This window comes from Macaca fascicularis, chromosome 7, assembly GCF_037993035.2.
Source record: "Macaca fascicularis isolate 582-1 chromosome 7, T2T-MFA8v1.1".
Classification (NCBI taxonomy): Eukaryota; Metazoa; Chordata; class Mammalia; order Primates; family Cercopithecidae; genus Macaca; species Macaca fascicularis.
Window position 1 is genome coordinate 18,851,877 of NC_088381.1, and position 23,910 is coordinate 18,875,786.

The 23,910-nt window shown below is 41.4% G+C and overlaps 2 protein-coding genes across 25 annotated transcripts in view; one reads left to right on the forward strand and one right to left on the reverse strand.

Moving 5' to 3' along the window:
- Window positions 1-4,696, reverse strand: part of TMEM87A (transmembrane protein 87A) — a 62,551-nt gene extending 57,855 nt beyond the window's left edge. For 6 of the 9 annotated variants that reach the window (XM_073995612.1, XM_073995611.1, XM_065547297.1 and 3 more), the window contains exons 1-2: window positions 4,518-4,696; window positions 3,332-3,392 (exon numbers count right to left, since the gene is read on the reverse strand). In XM_073995612.1, the coding sequence (XP_073851713.1) occupies window positions 3,332-3,392; window positions 4,518-4,661 (205 nt within the window). In that variant the 5' untranslated portion in view covers window positions 4,662-4,696. Of the gene's footprint in view, window positions 1-3,280; window positions 3,393-4,517 lie in introns of those variants that run through there. The other 3 variants (XM_073995610.1, XM_073995614.1, XM_065547299.1) reach the window with 3 other exon arrangements.
- Window positions 4,498-23,910, forward strand: part of GANC (glucosidase alpha, neutral C) — a 98,074-nt gene continuing 78,661 nt past the window's right edge. For 6 of the 16 annotated variants that reach the window (XM_045397206.3, XM_065547293.2, XM_045397208.3 and 3 more), the window contains exons 1-4: window positions 4,856-5,775; window positions 8,274-8,336; window positions 10,260-10,368; window positions 19,641-19,768. In XM_045397206.3, coding sequence (XP_045253141.2) covers window positions 5,747-5,775; window positions 8,274-8,336; window positions 10,260-10,368; window positions 19,641-19,768 — 329 coding nt within the window. In that variant the 5' untranslated portion in view covers window positions 4,856-5,746. Of the gene's footprint in view, window positions 4,708-4,855; window positions 5,776-8,273; window positions 8,337-10,259; window positions 10,369-12,700; window positions 12,918-15,511; window positions 16,323-19,640; window positions 19,769-23,910 lie in introns of those variants that run through there. The other 10 variants (XM_045397205.3, XM_073995604.1, XM_045397211.2 and 7 more) reach the window with 9 other exon arrangements.

Genomic DNA, 23,910 nt, shown 5'->3' on the forward strand with positions numbered 1-23,910 from the left:
CCTATAACCCCAGAAGTTTGGGAGGCCAAGGCAGGGGGATCACTTGAGCCCAGGAGTTCAAGACCACCTTAGGCAACATAGTGAGAACTCATCTCTACAAAAAATGTTTAAAAAGCTAGGCGTGGTGGTACTTGCTTGTAGCCCCAGCTACTCAGGTGAGGGAGGCAGGAGGATCACTTGAGCCCAGGAAGTCCAGTCTGCAGTGAGCCATGATGGTACCACTGCACTCTAGCTTGGGCGACAGAGCGAGACTCTGTCTCGAAAAACATAAATAAATAAATATGGCACACTGTTAGGCCAAAAAGGGAAATGAGTGGAAACAAATTATTAAGACCCTTCAAAAGGCTAGTTGAGACAAGGAATAACAAAATTAGGAATGCATGTCACAGGGCAATATTCGTAACTGTTAAATGGTGTTAAATGATGATATACATAATAGTGGATAATAGTTCCACTGAGAGCATAATTCATATCTTGGACCTTGAAAGATATCAAGATAGAACAGAAAGAGCAATGAACGAAAAGCAAACATGGCTGTGGAAGGCAGAAATAGCAAAAGCAAAGATAAGCGTATCAGATTTTTTTTTCAAAGCCTACCTTAAAAGAGGCCTCAAGGAAGCTCATGTTATCATGGAAGCTTCATAAAACTCATTAAACACAGTTTGAAGCACAGTATTCTAATGAATCAAAACATTATTCTGAAGACTTGGGAGGGTAAATCTGACTATATGACTGATTAGCTAGAGGAAGTCAGTATTCGCTTTTATCTCTAATTCTAGCTGTGAAAGGAAAAATACACTAAAGACTCCCTACTTTATACAAATGTGACAAAAATAAACATGACTGCATTTAGGAATCTACTTTTGGTTCATAATAAAAGATGTAACCTAATTATAAGCTTCCTTTTTTTCTTTCTTTTAAACTGTTTTCTCAAACTAATTTTTAAATGACCAACACATTTTCAAAGGACTCTACTAGAATGTTCAAAAATCTAACCCGTTGGATAGAATTTATGGAAATGGTAAAAAGCAATCAGGCTATGAACTATTCAAAAGAATCCATACAGAGATAAAATTGACTAGTAAAAAGCCACTAAGAACACATCCCCCAAACAGGAGACTTGTAAGGAAATTTGGCAGCAAAAATACTGCTGTTTATGTTAAAAGACAACATTTAGAACCTTAAATGAAAGGTTTTAAGAGACAATAAAAATGGTTCCAGCTATTCCATGGAAAGCTATATACCATTCCCCAAAAAGTACAAAATCAAAGACAACTGGTAAATATGAGAAAGCACAGGAATAACTAAGAAAAAGATAATGTAAATGTTAAAGTGTCTCAGGCCAGGCATGGTAGCTCATACCTGTAATCCCAGAACTTTGGGAGGCCAAGGCAGGCAGATAACTTGAGGTCACGAGTTCGAAACCAGCCTGGCCAATATGGTGAAACCCCATCTCTATTAAAAATATAAAAATTAGCCGGCATGGTGGCACACGCCTATAGTCCCAGGTACTCGGGAGGCTGGGGCAGGAGAATCGCTTGAACCCGGGAAGCAGAGGTTACAGTGAGCAGAGATCGCGCCATTGCATTCCATCCTGGGCGTCACAGTGAAACTCCGTCTCAAAAAACAACAACGAAAAATAAAGTGCCTCAAATCCTCCAAAAACAATGAAATATAAACACTTCAAAATATGTAGTTGGGGCCAGGCATAGAGACTCATGCCTGTAATCCCAGTTACTCAGGAGGCCGAGGCAGGAGAATCACGTGAACCTGGGAGGCAGAGGTTGCAGTGAGCCAAGATCACGCCACTGCACTCCAGTCTGGGTGACAGAGCGAGACACCATCTTAAAAAAAAAAAAAAATGCAGTTGGTTTAACTTGGCAAAACACCACTAGATCAAACTACAAGTGAAAAAAAGACTGGACCTAATAAAAGAATAGAACAGCAAACAGGCTGTCAGACTATTCCAAAAGACAAGGGTTATTAGGTTACCTAGTAAACCAATCTCACAAGGCCAGTGTCAGAGTAGATTTGATCTAAATCAAATGTAAGTCATTGGTCAGGAGACTGATTATATATTCATGGACAGAGCATATACTCTTCAGAGAAATTCTACCTGCTGCTTTCACTCCCACTAGAATGTAAGCTCGATGAGGGAAGAACATTTTTCTATCACTTCCCCGCAGTCTATGCAATAAGTAATAGTTACTTATTAAACAATTGAAAAGAATAAAATCATCCAACTATGACTTACAATTTTGTACTTCCGTGAAGACAGTATGCATAGAATCACACATCTATCATCAGGATTTTTATCCCTCATCTAGAAATAAAGCTGCCCACAATCAATTATTTGCTAAATTAAAGCCAGTTTCAGAACTAAAAGGAACCTTTATTTAACACACAATGGGATACTTTAGATTCAGACACAGTCATTTTTCCACTAGACAAACTAGTTTTGTTCTGCATTGTCCGTATTTCTTGATCATATCTGAGCTTCCTCTTCCAAGGCAGTAAAATACTCCTTTTGTAAATAAAAGATCTACTTAATATATTCCTTCACAGCCAATGGCCTGACAAACCTAGGTCATGTTTTCAGTAAACATTTAACAAGCACACAAGAGTAAAACCTCTTTAATCTACACAAAACAGATTAAAACCACCATGCAAGGAATCAACCCCAACATAACCACAGTCATGCACTATGTAACATTTCAGTAAATGAAAGACTACATATACAACGGGGGTCCCACTGTAATATCGTATTTGTACTCTACTTTCCTATGTTGAGATACACAAAAACTTACCATTGTGTCACAACCACCTATGTTATTCAGACAATAACATGTTATACAGGCTTATAGCCTAGGAGCAATAGGCTGTTCCATACAGACTAGGCGTGTAGTGCCATCCAGTTTTAAGTATGCCATCCAGTTTTAAGTATACTCTATGATGTTTGCATAATGACAAAATCACCTAAGGATGCTTTTCTCAGAACATATCAACCGTAAATGTAATTCGACTGAGATGTGACTGAATATTCAATGTAGTATATATAACACATGTATTAATATATACATTATATGTTAATATATAATGTATACATAGTGTATACACGCAATGTAAACGCCAAAAAAACAAAAGAAGAAAATAAAGTTCACACGAGTACTTTGAAGATGATTCAGTGAAAGGACCTTAGTAATCCTAAAAACATTTATACCTAGATAATGCCAGACTATTAGATTTCAGAACTTTAAAAATAGGTAATTTAAAACATTACCTATGAATTTTAAAAATTCAAATTAAAACTTCATGGAATTCAAAAACTCACACTTCAGGAAGATAGTGGTATTTCTGAAGAGGATCTTTCCAAAACTAAAATAATTTTTCCCCTGAAAAGATAAAGCAAAGATAATTAGCCTCAGATGGCTTCAATTACCAAAGCATCATATAACTATCTAAGGCTGCTAGAAATTCCAACTTAACTTAAAATCTTTATGGAATGTACCCCTTAATCAGTTCATTCCCTTTACTCACCAATCACTGCTCAGAATAACCAATCATTTTTTCAAATGAACTATTCTGTGTGCAGATAACCAGAGTTTTATTTTCAAACCTAAAGACTTAAGTATTAATCACTTTAGTAACAAGCAAACACCTAACTGAACACCTGAAAATCTTCACCATTGAACAAAAGGTATAACGTTTGCCATATACAAAAGTCCAAACAAGATTTGGACATTACAATCAGTGAGCAGTGCAGAATGAAACAAAAAGGCCAACAGAGGTTTAACGGGGCTAATGCTTTTCAGCACTTCCTCCCTGCATCTGGTTTTTGTCTGCTCACAGGACTATACCTGTTACTGAAATAAGGTTTAAAATGGGTAAGGGGCAGAAAGGGTCAACCCATGTAGTTAATTATCCAAATGAAAGATTAGCCTTACCACATTAAATTTTAAGTACTATTTCTTTCATTTTAACCACTCTCATGTTAAAACACATTTTAAAAATCTCTATGCTTTCTAGTTACACAGTAAAGCTTAGAATAGCCATTTCAAAGTTGAAGCGAAGTCGAACCATCTCGTAAGCAGGATTACTCAGGGACCAAAAAGTGCAGAGGAAAAAAAAGAAAGAAAGAAATGAAGACTCTATTTACATATCTTTCTTATCCAACCCGGGGGCACTGGATTCTGTGAAACATAATCTGAAACATAAACAACTCTCCGTTTGTACATCAAGTTTACATCTCAAGTCAGGCACTGAAAGTTCTGTTTTTCTGATGAGAAGCCGCTCCACCACTCCTGTCTGTTGCTGAAGTGGCCCTGACATTCCCGCTAGCCTAATCAGTGCGCGGCTTTCCCCTCCAGGGGGAGGTGGGTCCCAGTTGGCCAGCCACACAGACCATCCCGGCAACCCCACCCCTTTTGAAGAGACTTTTGCGGAACCTTCATGGACCCCTTGGGCCGCCGTAGCCCCACCTCTTGCTCCTCTAGGTTCAGACGCTAGTGAATACTCACCGACGGTATTGGAATGTGCCATTTGGACCGGTCGGCAGCAGCTACGGGTGCCGGTCCCACACTGAAAAGCGACAGTGGTGACGGCTGAGCTCCCAGAAGCAGAACAACGACAGGTAACACCTGAAGCCACGCAGCCGCCGCCATCTTCACAGCCGTGGAGTGACTACCGAAAGCATTTCACCCTCTTCCGGTTCGTCCCGCCTTCTTCCGGCTCTCCTCTGGGGGTGGGATTATCCGGGTCCTGGAAACGTCGCGGGGCTTGTTTGCTGTGCGACGTAGCGGCCCCTCCCTCAGACAGTCATCGTTGCGCCTTGAGACTTTGGACCTACTGCGCAAGCGTCAATCTGTTGGAACCTGGTCAGCTGGGTTAGGGAGATCGCTACATGCCAGCCCGGCCTGAGTCTTTTCTCTCTCCCAGCCCTTAAAGGTTTTGGGACCAGGCAGGCACCCCGTGCAGGATTTGGCTCTTTACTTCTTCCGCTCGCCCCAGCCCCTCATACCTTATAAGTCAGTGTCAGACATTGGGGCCAGAAAGTCTGGAATAGCCCTAAGTCTGGCTGCCCAATTGGCGTCTACTAGTGAGTTCTCTGGTTTGGGTGGTATTTAAGCAAAGGCTGGAATTCGGCGGTGGTGGAGTACACGCGATTCCTAGACTGGGTAGTGTAACAACCTTCAAAGGCCCCTTCTAGCCCTGAAGAGTACGATGCTGCAGTAGAATCTGGCCGGAGACCTAACCTCCAGCAAAGACCCGGCCGGCACTTCCCACTCTTAACCGAAAACGGAGACAGAGAGGGTCAGTTTTCAAAATCTGTGGCGTGACCCCGCCACTGAGGTAGATCTGCAGATGCTTCGTCCCAGTCAGGGAGGCCGTCTCGGCATTTCCCGGTTCACACGCTCTTGATTTTTACCCTCTAGGACTCATTGCGTACACGCCCTCACCGCCGCCCAGTTTCGGTTCCTAACAAAAGCATGTTCCTCCTCAGCCACCCATAATCAAGACAAATTTGCCAAATAAATCATTGCAGAAACGCTAGTTTGGGCCTGAAAAATTCCAGGAGCAAGAGTCAAGATTTGTCACTCCATGAGGATCTGGAGGGAACTCCCTTTCCAGAAACTTGACGGTGAAGTGCTGGTTGTAATTTTAGAAAGACATCCAATCGTCTTTTTTAAAAGATCGCCCAGGGCCCTTGTCCTGAGAGCTGGGAGCTGGTCGGAGTGACAGAGAAGCCATGGAAGCAGCTGAGAAAGAGGAAATAAGGTAAAGGCCAAGTGCTTCTGTAGCAAGTGACCCCAGGGTCCCTAGAAACAGGGAATAGTACCTGAAAGTACCTGAAAACATTTTGGCTTTGAAGATTTCATTGATTTTTTTTTAATTGCGCTTCTTATTTGCGTATTTGGTATTTGCTCATCTTTATCTTTTCTCTCAATTCGCGGGGAGTTAGTTGATATTAATAGCATCTTGTAAAATACTTTCAGGATGGTTAAATAGGCCGGGTGCAGTGGCTTAAGCAGGTAATCCCACAGCACTTTGGGAGGCCAAGGTGGGAGGATCGCTTGAGTCCAGGAGTTCCAGACCCCCTCCCCGCCCCCTTGGAGTCCCAGCTACTTGGGAGACCAGTGGGGGGATGGATTTGGAGGCTGCAGTGAGCTGTGATCTTGCCACTGCTTGGGCAACAAAGTGAGACCCTGTCTCCAAAAAAAGGGATGGTTAAATAACATTGACAGTGGAAAAGTTGCAATCAGAACTCTAACACATGAATTTCAGGCATGTTGCTTTCCAAGTTCAACCACTCCCTTCCTATGTCATCCCAGAGTTAATTCTTCAAAGCTGTAAAAAGGAAACAAAAGATTCTCCAATCTTTGTACACTTGATTAAAATAAACTGGGCCGGGTCGCTCATGCCTGTAATCCCAGCACTTTGGGAGGCCTGTAGGTGGGCAGATTGCTTGAACCCAGGAGTTCAAGACCAGTCTGGGCAACATGGTGAATCCCTGTCTCTACAAAAAATTTTAAAGTTAGCCAGACATGGTGATGTGGGCCTGTAGTCTCAGCTACTCAAGAGGCTGCGGCAGGAGGATAGCCTGAGCCCAGGAGGCGGTGGTTGCAGCGAGCCAAGATCGTGCCACTTCACTCCAACCAAGGCAGCAGAGCGAGATCCTGTCTCAAAAAAAAATTTTTAATAAATTAAAATAGACAGAGGGCCGGGCGCGGTGGCTCAAGCCTGTAATCCCAGCACTTTGGGAGGCCGAGACGGGTGGATCACGAGGTCAGGAGATCGAGACTATCCTGGCTAACACGGTGAAACCCCGTCTCTACTAAAAAATACAAAAAACTAGCTGGGCGAGGTGGCGGGCGCCTGTAGTCCCAGCTACTCGGGAGGCTGAGGCAGGAGAATGGCGTGAACCCGGGAGGCGGAGCTTGCAGTGAGCCGAGATCCGGCCACTGCACTCCAGCCTGGGCGACAGAGCGAGACTCCGTCTCAAAAAAAAATAAAAATAAAAATAAAATAAAATAAACAGACAAAGACTGAGTTCAGTGGAGGACAAACAGTTTTTTAGTATGGCCGAGTATATATGCCTGGGCTTGTTTTCATAATATTTGGACATTTGTGTTCAGTCATAGCTTTCTACGTAATCATGGACATGCTGACTACAGATGCATTCAGCCACACCGGTGCATGAAAGCCAGTGTTATTTTTTCTTCTCATTATAATCTGTAGTTGTTTTAATCAGATGGAGGCTAGTTTAAATACATATACTCAAACTGCAGTATACACATACATCTCATTCATGTTTTATTCCAGAGAGAGCTCTTCTGGAAACTTGGTTTTAAAAAACATGGCCCCTAGGCCGGGCACGGTGGCTCACGCCTGTAATCCCAGCACTTTGGGAGGCCGAGGCGGGCGGATCACAAGGTCAGGAGATCAAGACCACGGTGAAACCCCGTCTCTACTAAAAATACAAAAAATTAGCCGGGCGCGGTTGTGGGCGCCTGTAGTCCCAGCTACTCGGGAGGCTGAGGCAGGAGAATGGCGTGAACCCGGGAGGCGGAGCTTGCAGTGAGCCGAGATCGCGCCACTGCACTCCAGCCTGGGCGACAGAGCGAGACTCCGTCTCAAAAAAAAAAAAAAACATGGCCCCTAGATTGTCACCTCATCTTAAAAAGCAAGAAATTCCCCTTCTATGTCTGTTCTGTTCTTATTGTAGCACCTTGCACCTCTATTAAAGCATTTGTCAGCTTGTATTGTGATTGTTGGTAAAACCCTTACTGACAGTTTGAACACAGTCCATATCTTCCTCAGAGCCCAGCACCCAGGAAGAATGTTCTGAAAATATTTTGTTGAATAAATCTGTGGGTGGGTTATGGTTGTTAGTTTGTCTGGTTTGTTGGTTTTGGTTTGTTCGTTTTGGCATGCTGTTTTGGTTTTGCTCCTTCAGATTTTACTTTTGCAGTCATAACCTTCAGTCATTATTTCCAAAGAATATGTCCTCTTAAGTGACAGTGATCTTTTCCCATTACTTTCGGAGTAATCCCAGAACCTGATCTTTTGTTGTTTACCTCAGAGGATTTACAAAAGGCTATTGTTCTGCAGCATAATGTGCTATTATGTTATACTATGGCCGTGACACAATTTTGCATTGCAGAATAGACTCCAAAGGTTTATTTTGCATGTTCATACTGTAGTTAGAGAAGGTACAAAAATTGGACTCACAAGCCCTGTGTAAAATAAATTTCTCAAAATGTCTTTTTATTTAGCGTTGAAGATGAAGCTGTGGATAAAAACATTTTCAGAGACTGCAACAAGATCGCATTTTACAGGTAAGGAAGATAAATATAGTAACTAGATCAAAACATTTCTTGACAGTAATTTCAAAATTGATACTTATTAAATTTTTGAGAACTGATAGACTTTCCAAGGAAAGGATAATTTAATAATTAAAGAAATCGCCAGACAGGAGACTCACTTTAACTTTATACATTTACTCCTGAAGTATTTAAATTTTTCAGTAAACAGCTATTTTATTTTAAAAGCCAAAATATTTTTAAACTAGTTTTTAAATTTTGATGCTTTGAATAGATACACTTTTACATGGTTCAAAAATAATATGAAGAGGTATACATTGAAAAATGTTACTTCCACTCCTGTCCCATTCTACCCATTCCTCATATTGTCCCAAATAACCAAATTTCATCATTTCTTATTTATCCTTCTAGTATTTCTTTTTGTAAATACATGTATTTTTATATTATTCCCTTTCTCTTTTGTTATCACCCCTTTCTTATACCAAATAGGTTTTTTTTTTCCTGTTTTATAGTTTGTTCTGAGAAGGAATTCATATGAGTGCATGGAGATTGCTTCCCCTTTTTACAGCTGCATAATATTCCATGGAGTAGATATACTATTAATATAATGTATTCAGTCTGTCTCTTATTGCTAGACCCTTGGGTTGCTTTTAATCTTTTGCTAAATTAGCACTACCACAATGAAGAACTATACATAGGTCATTTTCTACGCATGCATGTGTATTTATAGGATACATTTCTAGGAGTAGGATTACTGGGTCAAAGAGTAAAGGCATTTGAAATGTGTTAAGTATTGCCAAATTTCCCTCCATAGGAATTTGTACTCCTACCACCATTATATAAGATTGCCTGGTCGGGCGAGGTGGCTCACACCTGTAATCCCAGCACTTTGGGAGGCCAAGGCAGGCAGATCACCTGAGGTCGGGAGTTCGAGACCAGCCTGACCAACATGGAGAAACCCCGTCTCTACTAAAAATACAAAATTAGCCAGACATGGTGGCGCATACCTCAAAAAATAAATAAATAAAATAAAATGAAGATTTTGAAGGCATATTTTTTGTAGCTCTGGAGAAACAGGCAATCTTTTTTTTTTTCTTTGAGATGGAGTTTCACTCTTGTTGCCCAGGCTGGAGTGCAGTGGCACAATCACTGCCCACTGCAACCTCCACCACCTGGGTTCAAGTGATTCTCCTGCCTCAGCCTCCCGAGTAGCTGGGATTACAGACATGCGCCACCACGCCTGGCTAATTTTTTGTATTTTTAGTAGAGAGGGGGTGTCACCATGTTGGTCAGGCTGGTCTTGAACTCCTGACCTCAGATGATCCACCCACCTCAGCCTCCCAAAGTACTGGGATTATAGGCATGAGCCACCACACCCGGCTGAATCTTCATTTTAAAAAAAAGTATGTGATCTTGAAACTGAAATTATCAAAAATTGTATTATACAGTATAGCTTTCTAACGTATTCACTCTCTGTTCAATAGGAAGAAAAGCGTATTATTTTAATTCTGAACAGGTATCTAGAGGGAAGTGTACAGTGAATGCCTGGTAACCTTGTTAAACGACTAGATTCTATTGAATTTCCACTAGAAATTATTTAGTTACTATTAAAGTCCATTTTATGGAAAGAGGGAGGGAAATTAACAAGCTCACAAATGTCATCTATGAAAATTATCCCACCATCTCAAGAAAGGAGACAAGATGTCATCCTTTGAGCAGTATTATATTAATCAATTTTATTAGTGTTCTTACTAATACTCATTAGCACTCTAATAATAAAGTTCTTGATTAGCACTTTATTATAGTACTAATGCTGTTTGTGCCCTGAAATTCCCTGAATATCATAGTGAATTTTAATGACTTCCACATGATAATATAGTCTGTTGATACTGGCAATCACAAATAATTATCAAGCATCTGCATACTCCTTATCTATAGGCGTCAGAAACAGTGGCTTTCCAAGAAGTCCGCCTATCAGGCATTACTGGACTCAGTCACAACAGATGAAGACAGCACCAGGTTCCAAATCATCAATGAAGCAAGTAAGGTGAGATGGAAGTATTTTCTACAGAGAATAATTTATTTCTGTATTTATTGGGGCTGAATGAAGTAAATTTCCACAAAAGCCAATTGAAGCTATGTAGCTTCAAAAATAAACCTCATTAGAAAAGGAATATTGGCCTTTTAGTGATTAGTGGCTCATGCCTGTAATCCCAGCATTCTGGGAGGCAGAGGCGGGCAGATTGCTTGAGCCCAGGAGTTCAAGACCAGCCTGGGTAACATGGCGAAAACCCATCTCTACAAAAAGTACAAAAAATTAGCCAGGCACAGTCGTGCATGTCTGTAGTCCCAGCTACTCAGGAAGCTGAGATGAGAGGATCTCTTGAGCCTGGGAGGTAGAGGCTGCAGTGAGCCATGAGAGTGCTGCTGCACTTCAGCCTGGGTGACACAGCGAGACCCTCCCTCAAAAAAGAAAGAAAAAATGAGTGTCATCTTTTCATATCTCTAGTAATAATACTGTAATAGTTATATTAGTATCAGTATGTAGATTGCCTGTGTATCAGATGTTTTCCTAAATGTCTTACAAATGTTATTTCCTTTTTATTAGTCTTCATAACACATCTAAGAGGTACATTATATTTTCCCAGTTTTCAGATAAGGAAAATGAAGTCTAGAAAATCCCTTGCCCAGAGTCTCACATTTAGTAACCAAAATTTTCTCCTACATCTGTCAGACGCTATCACCCATGTGCTTTCTAACACTATTACACAATGCCCAGTTGCATGTGTAGCCTGAGCAAGGTACAAATTTAGGGTATGTCCAAACCTCAAAATGCAGGTGGGCCAGGGGGAACAGGGGACAGGCAAAAGGACTATGCAGTTGAAAACCCAAGTAACAAGTGTTCCCTTACCTGAGCTGCTTCACTAGAGGTTACTATAGTTTTTGCCTAGTGAGAGGGTTAGGGAAGTATATCTTAAGTGCTTTCTCTCACCCATGAAGTTGTCATGTTACTTTAGATGGGCCAGTCATAGAGGAAGCACTATGGACTGTGCTAGGACGTGTGACTGTTCACTACTACCTGATGCCCTCAACCTGACCCTCACTTTGAGATCTGCCCTGCATTCTAAAGGCATCCTAGGTTTCTAAGTCCTCTGAGACCTATCTGACTTAACTGGTAATTCATATCACTGAAAGACAGTTAAGGCCATTAGGTGTGGGTCCCCTAACTGCTTGGATAATAACTGCACCAACTCACTAACAAGTCCTGGTTCTGGGAAGCTGATGTTCATGGCAAAGCTGTGAACCATGTGACTACCGTAGTTCCTGCCCTGCAGCGCTCTGCTGACGTTAGTGGGTTCTCCATAATAATTGTAAGGCCTTTAATTTAGAAATGGGTCCAAACTTTATTTCCAAACAGAAAGAACAATTGTACAGTGAGGAAAACTACCTTCATTATGGAGTTTTAGAGATTTTAGTCATATGGAGTCTTCTTTCATAACTTTCTTGCCCAAATTCAAAATATGAGCTAGAATCATATCAATAGTTTTGTGTTCTCTATCCCCATCCCCTGTCCTCAACTTCTACAACATAGTTGTTATGGCAGTACATGTAGCCCATCTCTCTTAGCTGCACAGATGGGGCAGTTAGCCTTTCTCCAAAACCTAGTGCTAATTCTTACACCACCCATCTTTCTGGAGTAATTTTCCTCCTTGCCTAGTATCTTTGATACATTCGAGTTCTCAGCTTATGGAACCCCCAAAGCCATAGGTCATCTAATGCTGATTCAGGTCTCCCTTTATGTTCTTATTTATACATGTTGTTTATATATCCTTTTGTAGGCTAGTTTGATAGCCGTTCATGGGGGGAAAAAAATGGGACCGCAGTAATTTCCGTCTTGGAGAGCCAACCACTGTTTGCGTGTGGTCTAATAGCCTGACACCCGGCCAAACCACTCTATTCAGGGTCAGCAGAAGCAATCGGCTCCAGGAAATGCATCAAGTCCACCAGAGGCCTTCCAGGAGTCTTTAGGCCTTAACCAGATGTCAAGAATTTCCTGTTGCATTTTTCTTGTCATTGTCTCATTCTCTTTCCTGTTTCCATTGTGTCTAACTTGAGAGAGTTGTAGCTGTCCATAGTCAGAGCAAGAATCCCTATCCATCCTTGAGGATGCTTAGTATGTTGAGCACCTGGTCATGAAGACATGCTGAGGTAAAGTAAATGAGGCAAAATCACCCTGAATATCAGTGGTGAGCCAAAATGAAAATTCTCAACACAGCGTGATACCAGTTTGCAGTGGACACCCACATATGCCATTTTACATTACTGTAGATCAGTTTCTCTTTTTGGATCCTGAAAAAGTGAGGGACAATGCTGTTCAGGTCAGGTGCCGGGACCAGAGCCCAGCAACTCTGGATGCCTTCAAAGGCAGAGAAACCACAGTCCAGGAGGAGCCACAGGATCTCAGCACAAGACAGCACCTGGCTCAAAAGGAAGCTGAGGAGCCTGATAAACAAGGACAAATTACCTGGGACATCAGCAACGTAGCTCCCAAGACTGAGAACTTTGAGGACCTCTTGGAACAGACTCCATGCTCAGGTATTAGAAATTTTGGAACCACATGAGGAATCTGCATGCACTGATCTCAGGCAAATGTATGCAAATATATATTTCGGGAGATCACCCTGAAATTCTGCACTGAACTCCATTTTAATGTCCTCCTTGTCATGTGGTGTTGAGATGACTAGTAGGTACATAAGGTTTCATGCCCTCTGTCAGTCTGTTAGGGACAACAGCGGTGATGGTGATCGCTAATGTTGCCTGCATCTTGTATGCAACTCATTGCATAGTGAAAGAGCCTCTTTTACACCAGGTGTGGTGTCTCACACCTATAATCTCAGCACTTTGGGAGGCCAAAGCAGGCAGATTGCTTGAGGCCAGGAGTTCAAGACCAGCTATGGCCAACGTGGCAAAACCCCGTCTCTACTAAAAATACACAAATTAGCCAGGCATGGTGATGCATGCCTGTAATCTCAGCTACTCCAAAGGCTGAGACATGAGAATTGCTTGACCCTGGGAGGCAGAGGTTGCAGTGAGCCAAGATTGTGCCACTGCACTGCAGCCTGGGTAACACAGTGAGACACTGTCCAAAAGAAGTTGACCTAAAATATGGCAAAGACAGCATGGAAAAAAGAAAAAATTAGGCCAAGTGCAGTGGCTCACACCTGTGATCCCAGCACTGTGGAAGGCCAGGGTGGGCAGATCACGAGGTCAGGAGTTCAAGACCAGCCTGACCAACATGGTAAGACCCATCTCTACTAAAAAATACAAAACTTAGCCAGGCATGGTGGCGTGTGCCCATAGTCCCAGCTACTCAGGAGACTGAGGCAGGAGAATCACTTCTCACACACACACAAAAAAAAACAAAAATACAAAAATTAGCTGGATATGGTGGCACATGCCTGTAGTCCCAGCTACTCGGGAGGCTGAGGCAGGAGAATTGCTTGAACCTGGGAGTCAGAGGTTGTATTGAGCCAAGATTATGCCACTGCACTGCAGCCTGGGCAACACAGTGAGACTCTGTCTCCAAAAAAAATTTTGTTTTAAGAATAACAAAGAACTTCTGTTAAAAGTGGTTTCTGGGATGAGATGGGTGTTTCAAGGAGATTGCACGTTAAGATATGGTATGCGTATGATCTGAAGTTTTAAAATAAGCTGGATACATCCATTTATTCAGAATGATAGCTTTTTATTTCAGGTTGAGAGGGACAGCCCAGAGTCTAAGAGGATCGTATTCAGCTCACAGCTGCAGTTCTCAAATTGCACTGATCAGGCGGATTCTGACAAATCCAACACTCTTGGTGCCTGCCTGCCCCTACACCTTTAAAACCCTTAAAGCAGTAACTTTAGAGTTGTCAAGATTTGTTAATTGTTGAATTTCTCCCTCTCAATTCCCTTCCCCAATCTGCTCCTTAATAAACAATCAGGAAGCAGAACCAAGCTTCATTCAACATTGTGTTAGGCTGCCATAACTAAATACCACAGGCTGGGCAACTTAAACAACAGATGTTTATTTCTTGCAGTTTTGAAGGCTGTAAATTCCAAGATCAAAGTGCCAGCAGCTTCACTGTCTGGTGAGGGCTCTCTTCTTGCTTTGTAGATGGCTCCCTTCTTGTGCCCTCACATAGTGGAGAGAGAGTGTGTACACAAGCTCTCTGGTCTTTTCTTTTTTCTTTTTTTTTTTTTTTGAGACGGAGTCTTGCTCTGTCGCTCAGGCTGGAGTGCAGTGGCGCAATCTCAGTTCACTGCAAGCTCCGCCTCCCGGGTTCACGCCATTCTCCTGCCTCAGCCTCCCAAATAGCTGGACTACAGGCACCTGCCACCTCGCCCGGCTAGTTTTTTGTATTTTTTAGTAGAGACGGGGTTTCACCGTGTTAGCCAGGATGGTCTTGATCTCCTGACCTCGTGATCCGCCCGTCTCGGCCTCCCAAAGTGCTGGGATTACAGGCGTGAGCCACTGCGCCCAGCTCTGGTCTTTTCTTATGAGGGCACTAATCCATTCCTGAGGACTTCCTCAACCTCGTGACCTCATCTAAACCTAATTACCTCCCAAGGGCTTCATCTCTGTATACCATCATATTGTAGGTTGGGGCTTTAATAGCAAATTTTGGGAAGACACCAGTCCATAGCAAACGTGATGTTCCTAGGACATTTATCTGTTACAAAACAAGCTGGAATGTTGACCTGTGTGTTGTCACAAGGTCAGAACATCCAGGCTTTGGAGAAAAACTGGTTGCAGGTTCACATGCGTAAGTTTTCTCACATGGGGTCCTAATATAGTGTTGTGCTTATTCCTGATGACAGAATAATCAGGTAGATATTTAGCAAAGAAGCTTCCAGAAAATAAAAAGAAAGTGATCAGGAAAGTGTTGACTGCTTTTGTAGAACTCAGTTGTTTTCTTTTTTTTCCTACTACTCTCAGTTTTCTATCTTCAGTGAAAATTTGGTTTGGATTGAGAAAGAGACATCTAGTCTTGTGATCTAGGCAAAGGAAAATGTATGCTGTCTTGTGAGTCTAGCTTAAAAAGCATTGCTAGCAAGGATGTCTGGAGGAATCCACTTTATATTGCTAATTATGATGATTTCTGATGATATAGGTGACCATTTGGCAACATGTTTATTTTCTTTTGCAGCCAGTTTTCAAGGTTTCACCAGAGACAGCACTTCCAGCAGCCTCTCCAAGGATGCAGGAATATCTCCGAGCATCTCTGTGAAGTTACCCCTTGCCTCTTCATCTGAGCCTAATGAAAATGAGGCTTTGCCCAACCAGCCACCTTCTCAGCAGATGAGGCACGACTGCCACTTGTTAGCTAGTACTGTGTCTGCAGAAATGGCCAGGAAGAGGCAGCTAATTTGGGAACTGGCCAGACAATCAGAAGCACACCTGGACAGGCTAATTGTCCTTGGGGAACAGGCCAGTACCCAGCGTGAGGTTGCCAGTATTCTTCATAGAAAATCAGTGCTTGCAATAAACCAACTGGCTGCCACTGTGGAAGGGACGATTAGTGCCCTACAGCAATTTGATGAACTATTAGACCATTCTCTGGATCCCGGGAGGTCTTGATCACAGCTGGTAGAGGTGGTCGCTCACTGTTCTAGGTCTTTTAGGTTAACAGTTCTTTATGTAATAGTGAAGAGTCCTGGTGCCTTAGGAAAAGCAAGATCAACCTACCAAGGAGGAGTTGATGGAGTCATAATTTTCCTACTTAACACCCACTTCAAATTTAAATATGTGTTCTAGGGCTGTTCTGTTAACTCTGTTACGGTCTTTACTAATTGTGATTCCCAGTTCTGGGTGAATGAAAAGTTTTTGTTTTAATGTAATTGTGATCAACCCTATGCTTGAAGACATAGACAAAGCTATTTCTACCACCATGATGTTCACAAAATATCTGATATTTTTGCTTATATGGCCATAAAAAAACTAGATTCGTGGATAACAAACCACCAAGTTTTAATTGTTTTTATTTAGTAAGAGAGAAATAAGACAGGAAAAGAGAATTAATACTCTTTTTCCCAGACTGAGAGGTGGGCTTCTAAGTAAAGATATATGAAAAACTGAGTAGAGGCTTGTAGTATTAAAATGAACCTCCAAAATGTATTCTTTTCTCTGAGGATGTATCTCAGCTTCTCTGTGTAATTGGACATTAACACATCTTAAATTTTTTTAAGAGATGGGGTCTCACTGTGTTTTTCAGGGTGGAGTGCAGTGGTTACTCACAGGTGCAGTTAAGGCACACTGTAACCTCAAACTGCTAGGCTTAAGCAATCCTCTTGCCTCAGCCCCACTGAGCAGCTTGGGCTATATGCATGCAGCACCCACTGGCACATCTTAAATATTTCTAAGGGAGCAAAACCCATGCTTTCTCACCTCATTGTAACTATCCATTTAAAATTATTATTTTACATAAATTGATCTGGCTGGAATTGTGTGTAACTACTTATACTATCTAAGGATTCATACTAAATTCTCAATTTAAGCAGTCCAACATCTGTAACTTCTTAATGTATTTTTTCATTGTCATTTCCAATCATCACTAACAAGAGGAAGAGATTTGGTAGTTTATTTGTATATTATTTACATTTATAAATATCCAGCAGGTCCCAGCAAATAGGAAAGGAGTATCTACAAATGTTTACTATTTTAGGTAGAAGAATATAATAACAGTCATGTCCAGACGTTTTGAAAGAGCAAGGATGTGGTGGAAGGATTGGGAAAGAACTGGCAGTTAAGCCTCAGGGAAGTGGCTTTTGAAGTGTCATCCACAGAGCCCTGAGGTTTTGACAGAGGTGCCTTAGGACTCAATACTGGGAAGGCAGGGGACCCTAAGGTGGGACACTGAGCCATTCCCTACTGTCTTTAACCCAAGAGGCTTTACTTATTGGACGTCTGGGAGTCTGGTGATATTAAAAGAAAAAAAAATCTGATAAGAAAAAAAAACACATGAGCTTAGATCATAGGAGGAAGTGCATACTAAGGTCTAAGATAAGTAATGCCTGGACCAACAAAACCATGTTGATGATAATGAGATATAAGAATGAATCTGTTCATTGATTAAAAGGATGAGAAAAAAAGAAGGCCAGGCATGGGTGGCTCATATCTGTAATCCCAGCACTTTGGGAGGCTGAGGCAGGAGGATCACTTGAGGTCAGGAGTTTGAGCCAGCCTGGTCAACAGGGTGAAACCCTGTCTCTATTAAAAATACAAAAATTAGCCTGGTGTGGTGGCGTGCACCTGTAATTCCAGCTACTCAGGAGGCCGAGGCACAAGAATTGCTTAAACCCAGGCGGTGGAGGTTGCAGTGAGCCAAAATTGTGCCACTGCACTCCAACCTGGGCAACAGAACAAGATCCATCTCAAAATAAATAAATAGATAAATTTAAAGAAAGAATGACTCTAAATATTGCTAAATTTCAGAGTGATTTTTGCTAAAATAAGTTTGCTAAATTAAAATTAAAATGAGGATGAATCTGATTTATACATGAAGTCATTATAGTGAAAACAGGGTTATTGCTCTCTTTTTTTCCCCCTGGGCTGCAGCCTCAAGAACAGAATTACAGATAAGTCTTTGGTTTAAACAAAAATTAGTTATGTTTTTTTATAGAGAAAGCTATTTTACTAAAAATGGGACAATCTCGAGTGAATAACTAGATGTAAATTGTTAATCATATATAGGCAGACAACCTGATTATTGGTTGTCTAAGCCCCCTGCTTAGGATGTTCTTGCCCATTTTTGCCTACTCAAAGTCTTACTAATTCCTAAAGGCCCTGCTTAAATGTCTACTCCTCCAGAGAAACGTCCAGAACTTCTCACCCTACAGTCATCATTAATAACCCCCTTAATCTCTTGCCTTTCTGCTTTAAAACATCGCAGAATGCTCTGTGTTAGCTTTGCATCTCTTTTATCTGCTCCAAATTGCAGCCTCCTCAAAAGTTCAATCATTGCAATAATAGATGCCAAATAAATGTTAATTGAATGGAATTTGAGAGAGCAATGGAAATATATGTTTAAATAGTGAGACAATACATAATCTAACAATTTGAACTTTGTACTTGGACATATTTCCAAATGTGAAAATTCTGATAGTACACTGAAAGTAGCTTAAATATATAAAAGAACATTAAACATGCAAGCAGTAATGGATCACTATTGCATCATAACCCTGCCTTAGAATATCTAGAAAAGGATCCACAGCCATAGCACTGTTTACTCGGTCACTCTTCAGTATCATGTTACAGTTTAACTGCCCTGATTGCTTCCCTGTATTCGCAAGAGGCAAAGTTCCAGTAACATCACCTTTTTGGTGCCGGCTTGATAGTCTCCATACTTCTTATCTTTTACTTGTACCACATTGTATCCATTCTAAGCTGTGTCACACAACTTACCCAGTTTAGCTGTCCTTTAACAGACATAATAACAGTAACAGCACAGGCACCCATTTGTAACCAAAATTTGGCATGGTACTTCATGAAGAAATTGCAATTGACTAGTGCAGCATGGCCCACCAGTTGAAAACCATGGTCTTAAAATATTTTTCTGATCTAGGTGCCTCATTTTGTAACCTGAATCCAGTCATTTCTATTCTCCTAGAGCTTCTTCTTCTGTGTTTTATTTTTTAAGTTCTGTATTATCTTCAGGGTTCTACATTGTTTCTGTGTCCCATTGTAGGCAGAATTTTACCTACGTTCCCCAGCCTCTTATAAAAGTTCCCTGGGTCTATTCCCAGCTGTGAGCAAATCAATTCCAGTTTTAGAGCAGCAAGCCTCATTTCATCCACCACTAGAGAACTCCAATAATCATTTTATTTTCTACTCTTTTCTCTTCTGTAGCCTGCCACCTTCATCTTTCATCCGGCTGGAATCTAGTTACTCTGCTTATAACACCCAAAGTCTTATTCTTAACATATCTGTAGTTTATCATAGATACAGTAGCCACATGTCCCAATCTTCCAAGGCAAGTTTCAGTTTATGCCTGTCTTTCCGTGTAATTATTAATAGAGACTCCTTTCACTCTAAAGATCCTGGTTTGGACAACTATGTGTTCACCAGCCACAGAACACATAGAAGATATTTCTTGCTGCTATACAGCTATATCCAAGCAAATACATACATGAACTGGGAGCTTTTCTTTTAAATTACCATTGTTCTCCAATTTGGCCTATTGTAATTTAAACAAATACTTTTCTAATTATTGTAATTTGTGCAAAATTGGCCATCACTTGGGTAACCTGTTGAAGGTAATCTCTTGAATCTGTTTCCAGGTTACTCTCCTGGCTGAAATTTATGGTATAGAAGGAAACATTTTCAGGCTTAAAATTAATGAAGAGACTCCTCTAAAACCCAGGTTTGAAGTTCCTGATGTCCTCACAAGCAAGCCAAGCACTGTAAGGTAAGCCAAGGAGTGAGGTATCTTAGAGATGCGCCTGATATATTCTTTTATCATATCTTGAGTAGTAAATTTTGTTATGTGCACCTCTTATTTTGACTGTTCAAAACTACAGTCATTTACAGAGTTATAGGTTGGTGCAAAAGTAATTGTGGTTTTTGCCATTACTTTTAATGTATTCAGTTATTTGGGGATAAGTCTATCCATTTTCCTTATCCATTCTGTTTTTTCTTCATCCACCATTTGATTTGTCAGGACTTATTTAACGGGGAGAAGCAGAACTTTCATCCCTGCTCTCCTTCTCACAAAGAAAGTGGTTTTATTAGCCAGACTATGGGAGCAAGTAGAAGGAAAGCTACTTAATTTACTCACTCAGATTAGCAGCAGGGCTCCAGAGATCTAATACACTAGCCAAACTCCCATGCTTACAGTAATTTGTACAGTTGGACATACTCACTTTTAATTAAGGTTATTCTCAGAAGTCTAACATGTAATTTTACTTAGAGTCAAGGTAAATTAATAATCAGTGTCTAGGTGAAAAACAATCTTTGGGGACTAAAGCATTTTCAAGTACCTGCAAAACCTTCATCTGTTCTCATAACACTTTCCAGTGATATTTCAACTCCGTTTTGCTGGTTGGTTTCCATTATATTTTCATATTATTTTACCAAAGGAATATAAGATTATGCCAGATGCTTTCATTTTTACTATATCATCACTGTAGTTTTATGTAAATTATTTTTTCCATGAAAACCTTATAAAAGATCAATACAGGGGGGTCACCAAGATGGCTGAATAGGAACAGCTCCAGGCTACAGCTCCCAGCATGAGTGACACAGAAGACAGGTGATTTCTGCATTTCCAACTGAAGTACCGGGTTCATCTCACTGGGGCATGTCGGACAGTGGGTGCAGGACAGTGAGTGCAGCCCACTGAGCGAGAGCCGAAGCAGGGCGAGGCATCACCTCACCCAGGAAGCGCAAGAGCTAAGGAAATTCCCTTTCTTAGCCAAGGGAAACCATGACACACAGCACCTGGAAAATCAGGTCACTCCCACCCTAATACTGCGCTTTTCCAAGGGTCTTAGCAAACAGCACACCAGGAGATTATATCCCGCGCCTGGCTCGGAGGGTCCCACACACACAGGGCCTCCCTCATTGCTAGCACAGCAGTCTGAGATCTAACGGTAAGGCGGCAGCAAGGCTGTGGGAGGGGCGCCCGCCATTGCTGAGGCTTGAGTAGGTAAACAAAGTGTCTGGGAAGCTCAAACTGGGTGGAGCCCACCACAGCTCAAGGAGGCCTGCCTGCCTCTGTAGACTCCACCTCTGGGGACAGGGCATAGCCAAACAAAAGGCAGCAGAAACCTCTGCAGATTTAAATGTCCTTGTCTGACAGCTTTGAAGAGAGTAGTGGTTCTCCCAGCATGGAGTTTGAGATCTGAGAACGGATAGACTGCCTCCTCAAGTGGGTCCCAGACCCCTAAGTAGCCTAACTGGGAGGCAACCCCCAGCAGGGGCATACTGACACCTCACACAGCCGGGTGCCCATCTGAGACAAAGCTTCCAGAGGAATGATCAGGCAGCAACATTTGCTGTTCAGCAGTATTCACTCTTCTGCAGTCTCTGCTGCTGATACCCAGGCAAACAGGGTCTGGAGTGGACCTCCAGCAAAAGACCTGCAGCTGAGATTCCTGACTGTTAGAAGGAAAACTAACAAACAGAAAGGACATCCACACCAAAACCCCATCTGTACGTCACCATCATCAAAGACCAAAGGTAGATAAAACCACAAAGATGGGGAAAAAACAGAGCACAAAAGCTGAAAATTCTAAAAATCAGAGCGCCTCTCCCCCTCCAAAGGAACGCAGCTCCTCTCCAGCAACGGAACAAAGCTGGACAGAGAGTGACATTGATGAATTGAGAGAAGAAGGCTTCAGATTATCAAACTTCTCCCAGCTAAAGGAGGAAGTTCAAACCCATCGCAAAGAAGCTAAAAAACTTGAAAAAAGATTAGACAAATGGCAGACTAGAATAACCAATGTAGAGAAGTCCTTAAATGACCTGATAGAACTGAAAACCATGGCACGAGAACTATGTGACAAATGCACAAGCTTCAGTAACCGATTCAATCAACTGGAAGAAGGGGTATTAGTAGTTGAAGATCACATGAATGAAATGAAGCGAGAAGAGAAGTTTAGAGAGAAGAGAGTAAAAAGAAATAAACAAAGCCTCCAAGAAATATGGGACTATGTGAAAAGACCAAATCTACGTCTGATTGCTGTACCTGAAAGTGACAGGGAGAATGGAACCAAGTTGGAAAACACTCTGCAGAATATTATCCAGGAGAACTTCCCCAACCTAGCAAGGCAGGCCAACATTCAAATTCAGGAAATACAGAGAACACCACAAAGATAATCCTCAAGAAGAGCAACTCCAAGACACATAATTGTCAGATTCACCAAAGTTGAAATGAAGAAAAAAACGTTAAGGGCAGCCATAGAGAAAGGTCGGGTTACCCACAAAGGGAAGCCCATCAGACTAACAGTGAATCTCTTGGCAGAAACTCTAAAAGTCAGAAGAGAGTGGGGGCCAATATTCAACCTTCTTAAAGAAAAGAATTTTCAACTCAGAATTTCATATCCAGCCAAACTAAGTTTCATAAGTGAAGGAGAAATAAAATCCTTTACAGGCAAGCAAATGCTGAGAGATTTTGTCACCACCAGGCCTGCCCTACAAGAGCTCCTGAAGGAAGCACTAAACATGGAAAGGAACAACCGGTACCAGCCACTGCAAAGACATGCCAAAATGTAAAGACTATCCAGTTAGGAAGAAACTGCATCAACTAACTAGCAAAATAACCAGCTAACATCATAAAGACAGGATCAGATTCACACATAACAATATTAACCTTGAATGTAAATGGGCTAAATGCTCCAATTAAAAAACACAGACTGACAAATTGGATAAAGAGTCAAGACCCATCAGTGTGCTGTATTCAAGACACCCATCTCACGTGCAGAGACACACATAGGCTCAAAATAAAGGGAATGGAGGAAGATCTGCCAAGCAAATGGAAAACAAAAAAAGGCAGGGGTTGCAATCCTAGTCTCTGACAACACAGACTTTAAACCAACAAAGATCAAAAGAGACAAAGAAGGCCACTACATAATGGTAAAGGAATCAATTCAACAAGAAGAGCTAACTATCCTAAATATTTATGTACCCAATACAGGAGCACCCAGATTCATAAAGCAAGTCCTTAGAGACTTATAAAGGGACTTAGACTCCCACACAATAATAGTGGGAGACTTTAACACCCCACTGTCAACATTAGACAAATCAACAAGACAGAAAGTTAACAAGGATATCCAGAAATTGAACTCAGCTCTGCATCAAGTGGACCTAATAGACATCTACAGAACTCTCCACCCCAAATCAACAGAATATACATTCTTCTCAGCACCACATTGCACTTATTCCAAAATTGACCACAGAGTTGGAAGTAAAGCACTCCTCAGGGAATGTAAAAGAACAGAAATTGTAACAAACTGTCTCTCAGACCACAGTGCTATCAAACTAGAACTCAGGATTAAGAAACTCACTCAAAACCACTCAACTACATGGAAACTGAACAACCCTCTCCTGAATTACTACTGGGTACATAATGAAATGAAGTCAGAAATAAAGATGTTCTTTGAAACCAGTGAGAATAAAGATACAATGTATCAGAATCTCTGGGACACATTTAAAGCAGTATGTAGAGGGAAATTTACAGCACTAAACACCCACAAGAGAAAGCAGGAAAGATCTAAAATTGACTCCCTAACATCACAATTAAAAGAACTAGAGAAGCAAGAGCAAACACATTAAAAAGCTAGCAGAAGGCAAGAAGTAACTAAGATCAGAGCAGAACTAAAGGAGATAGAGACACAAAAAACCCTTCAAAAAATCAATGAATCCAGGATCTGGTTTTTTTTGAAGAGATCAACAAACTTGATAGACTGCTAGCAAGACTAATAAAGAAGAAAAGAGAGAAGAATCAAATAGACGCAATAAAAAATGATAAAGTGGATATCACCACCGACCCCACAGAAATACAAGCTACCATCAGAGAATACTATAAACACCTCTATGCAAATAAACTAG